This window comes from Otolemur garnettii, unplaced genomic scaffold, assembly GCF_000181295.1.
Source record: "Otolemur garnettii isolate 467f Iridium unplaced genomic scaffold, OtoGar3 scaffold00006, whole genome shotgun sequence".
NCBI classification, from domain to species: Eukaryota; Metazoa; Chordata; class Mammalia; order Primates; family Galagidae; genus Otolemur; species Otolemur garnettii.
In genome coordinates this window covers 41,624,717-41,629,437 of record NW_003852401.1, presented here as the reverse complement: position 1 = coordinate 41,629,437, position 4,721 = coordinate 41,624,717, and the positions used below count along the sequence as shown (strand labels likewise).

The 4,721-nt window shown below is 41.4% G+C and overlaps 1 protein-coding gene across 1 annotated transcript in view; it reads left to right on the top strand.

Moving 5' to 3' along the window:
• The window catches only part of KIF27 (kinesin family member 27), a 97,920-nt gene that overhangs the window by 65,225 nt on the left and 27,974 nt on the right, over window positions 1-4,721 (top strand). Inside the window, exon 11 of the mRNA XM_023509134.1 lies at window positions 4,126-4,236. Within this exon, the coding sequence (XP_023364902.1) occupies window positions 4,126-4,236 (111 nt within the window). The remainder of the gene's footprint in view (window positions 1-4,125; window positions 4,237-4,721) is intronic.

Here is a 4,721-nt window from a genome sequence, read left to right as displayed (position 1 = left end):
TGTTTGCAGCCATCATTGTTGTTTGGCGGTCCGGGCTGGGGATTCCAACCTGCCACCTTAGGTGTATGTGGCTGGCGCCTTAACCGGTTGAGCTATAGGCGCCGAGCCTACCATTTCTTTAACTGTAGGAACTTTCCTTTGATATTTACTTAGCCGAACAAAAGATAACGCCTTCCTTGCAATCTTTGCAAGCAAGGATTTTTCTCTTGCTATTCCAAAGGTTTTGCTACTCGGGGTACTGAAATCTACCCTTCACAGATTGCAAAAGACTGTTGCTCGTGGATAATGGTTCCACACTTGGCAGTTCCTTTCGTGGAACTGTTACTCATGGTCCAAAAAGTGCCACCCTTCACAATTCCTTGATAGCAGAGTTTTTCCTGCTTTCAAGCTGCTTTTCCAGCGAAATTTTTGCTAATTGATTCCAGACTTTTTTCCAAATGGAGTTTCCTAGCACAGAGGTGGTTTAACTTTTACTCTTCCCTCCCTTTGTTCTCACCTATCATAATCTTCCAAAGGCTTCACTTGCTTCCGAGTGACACTTCCCCTTTGGGCCGTGTCCAGTCTCCTTAGCTGGACCCGGTTATAGTGCACAGACTCTGATGAGAGGTCGGTTACCCTTTCACCATGCAGGATAACCTAATATTCCACAAACATATTTAATCTAATTATTCTCCATTATCATCCATTGGTCTGGTTTAATTTCCCATTTTACACTAAGGCACCACAGGTCTAACCAAGCTGGCATCGTGCTCCCATGGCATAGAATTGAATCATACTTTTTTTTTTCTGAGAATGGTTTGAAATGAAAATATTAAACTGTTTTTTCTTTCATTTACCAGTGGGTCCTGATTCTGGCCCAACTGATAATTCCCCTACAATAAAGGTGTTCCATCTCTATCAAATTGATAACGGTATTTGCCCAATGAAAGCCTTTTTTACACTTGGGACATACACCTGGAGGTTTGCATGCTCTTTGTTCCTTTTCTTTAGCATTCAATGTTCTTTTCCCTTTTAAACTCTTCTCTTATGGCCTAGCTTCCCACATTTATGGCATTTGATGTTAACTGGGGGATTTACCCTCTGATCTTCCAGCTGCCCAATTTGAGTTGTCATGTCAATAGAGCATTTACCTGCTTCAAAGATTTTATTCATCTGATCCCTCAGCTGTTTTATATCAGCTGCCATGATATTAATTTCATCTTTAAGCTGTTTCATTTGATACTTCAACTGCTGTATCTCATTTTCCATGATTTTTCTCTGACTTTCTTTCTCAAAAGCTACTTCCTACTGGCTGGCATTGGGCGAAGATATTAGGGGAAGGCAGTTAGAAGTTCTCTTCCCTAACTTAATAAACTCTTGCAACCTATTGCCAAACTTTTCTCTTTGCTGTTTTACAGAAGGCTTTTCTCACCCCTGAGGCTAAAGGTTTACTAAAGGTTCTCATCTCCTAGTTCTATCTTTTCTCTTTCCCTCTTGTTTAAAGGCTTTTTTCTGCTTTTTTTCCCTCCAGCTGCCTCACATAAGAGGCTAAAGGCTTTTACCGGCTTTTTTCCCCACAGAAGTCATAGTTAGAATTTGGAAAGAGAAAACATAGGAAAGAGGAAAAACCGAATGAGAAAGGCCTACTGTTGGCTGTCTTTCTTAGATATTTCTTTTCTGAGTATTTCTCTTTTTCGCTAAAGTTTATCTCCCTCTCCATCTGCATTCACTGGATCCTGCTCACAGCACCATTTGTCAGTGGCGTTCACTATCCCGCTTCTGACACCACTTGTCAGGGCCCCGGGACTGGCCAGGCGTCGGCCCAGCTTAGGCAGGTTCTGGACTCGGACCACTAAGCTACCTTGCTCAGGAACAGTTTCTCTTAGGTGCTTGAGGGCTAGCTACTTTAGCTGGAGAGAAACAGAGCATCTTAGAGACAGTAAAGCAGTCTTCTTAGAACAGAGAGATCTTAGTCTTTAGCAGAGCTTGGTGTTCTGCAGGCAGGAGACGAGACAGAGTAAGCGTGTCCGTGATAGAATGCGCATGCTATTTGAGTGCCTTCTCCAGCCTAAAATAAGGCTGATCTCGTGCTTCTCAACACCACAGGTGTAGAGACTGCCAGTTCACCAATGCTCTCATCTCGTGAGCTCTCTCATGCTTGTTAGAACTAAATCTCTCTCCATGCCCTTTTCACCAAGGTGTTCCATTACAGGTATTTCCCATAACTCTCACCCATAGGCTATACAGGCTGCTACATGGGCATCCAGTGTATGTGGTGTTGGGTGTGTAGCTTTCTTTTATTGTTTCTCATGGATTTGAGGGATGTGATCGGCTGGAATCTGCTCTCCCTTATCCACTTTACACTGCCTAACCTGCTGGCCCCTGATGGTGAAGCCCTTGGCTGGTAGAACTCATAGTCTGGTCTTACCTCTGGTTTAGCACATGGGTGTGCTTCTGTTTCATCTCATCTCCCACTTGGCATTAGAAACCCCTGTTGAGGTCTTCCATGTGGCTTGCTAGCCCAGTAGTTTGTCCTTATTGCCAGCTTCAGGGCCACTGCCCTACGATGACTTACCTATATTGTTTCTTAACTTAGGATTCATGCTATATGAGACCAAGGTGTCCAATTGGTATCTCTTTCCTAATCATGCCCCTCTGCTCTTTGGCAAGGCGGGGCAATCCCATGTGGGTGTAGGGCCTCTGTACTGCAGTCTGCATTCTCTCTCCTAAGTGGGGTAGGGCCCTCTCTGCCCTCACTGATACCTTTAATCAGCGTCTGCTTTCTGGGCTAAAACTCAGAGAGACAGTTGGGACACAAGTCTTTCTGTCTGTCTCTTTCCTACTTTCTGCTATTCCCAGGGCTGGAGAATGCTATGTGTTTTTCTTACTTTCTGTCTGTACTTCTGAAATTACCTGTGGAAAAGGTGCAGTTTTCACAGTCTTGTATTTTTGTAAAATATGCAGCATTAGGAAAATTAAATAAAAAATGAAAATATACAAATAAAAGTCCGCTTAAAAATTATTAAAGTCCCTATAGCTCAACCGGCTAAGGCGCCAGCCACGTACACCTAAAGTGGTGTGTTTGAATCCCCAGCCCGGACCCGCCAAACAACAATGATGGCTGCAAACAAAAAAATAGCCGGGCGTTGTGGCGGGCGCCTGTGGTCCCAGCTACTTGGGAGGCGGAGGCAGGAGACTCGCTTGAGCCCAGGAGTTGGAGGTTGCTGTGAGCTGTGATGCCATGGCACTCTACCCAGGGGGACAGCTTGAGGCTCTGTCTCAAAAAAAAAAAAAAAATTATTAAAGTCAACAGACATAAAATTATTCTGAAAATTGCTATGAAAGTATCTAAATGCTTATTTTCAATTTTGTACTTACCCATCATGGACCGGTAACAAATAGTATGAGGACTGGCCCACTTTGACTCATGGCCTCCTTCCTGATTCCTGCTATGCTTTAGCAGTGAACAGATTCACTTTCTCCAAACCCCAGAGAATACTGTGAGCCTTGACCTTAAGATGTGGATGGTTATGAAAGGAATTTGGAAAAATATTCCACAGAACCATTATCTGTCTTGAAAGGCTATTCTCATGCTCCAAACAATCATTTTTGAACACCAGAGAATGAATATTTCTTTTCTTTTTGCATTTACTATAGTAAATTTGAATATACCCATGGCAAACAGGTGTCTTGGGTGGCCTTTGAAGGTAATGGGCTCAAAAAGGCAGAAGAAAGCATACTTATAAATTTCGTATGTTTATCCCTGTTATGCTAATTTGTAGCACTCATAAAAGAATGAAAAAAATGCTCAGTTTTTCAGTAAACCCAGATTTTTTGCAAGTACATTTTATTGCTTCAGTGAGAGGTAACATTATTTTCTTCTTGGATATGATAATTACCCTGATCCACTCACTATATATGTATCAAAATAATACTACATGCCCTATAAACACATACAACTATTATTTGTCAATTACATTTTATAGAACAAAAAAAATTGTTTTCTTCTCAAATAGCCTCTACTTTCATCTACTCATTTTTTTCTCCCTTTGCAAATGAAGTAAATGTTAAGAAAATGATTATGTGCATATTTAATAATGGCTAGGTAGAGAAAGCAATAGATGTTTTCAATTTCTTTTTCTACAGGAACTACAGTTAAAATCAGAAGAAGAAGTTCTAAAAATAAAAGCTGAAGATGTTGATGCATTTAACTTGAAAAGGAAAAAAGATCCATTTGGAAATATAGACCAACTCCAGGTTTGTTGATTCTATTTAGTGCTTCCTAGTTTCTCTTCAATTTAATGATTATCTAAATAGAGGTAGAAAGTGGTGGACTCTGAATAAGACCTTTATACTATACTTTTTGCCACTTGAGTACAAAATTTCTAGTGTTTCTTTTGAAACTTCTATTATTAAAAATTATTTTCTCATATAGAAATGTGCTATATTCTTATTTCAGCAGAAATGAGTTTATTAGAATGTTATTTAAATGTGAAATCCATGTTCACTAGATTGATGGAGAGACTGGTTTATTGTCATGAAGACAGATATATTTCTAAAAATCAGGCTCGGCGCCTGTGGCTCAAGCGGCTAAGGCGCCAGCACATACACCCAAGGTGGCAGGTTCGAATCTCCAGCCCGGGCCTGCCAAACAACAATGATGGCTGCAACCAAAAAATGGCTAGGCGTTGTGGCGGGCGCCTGTAGTCCCAGCTACTTGGGAGGCTGAGGCAGGAGACTCG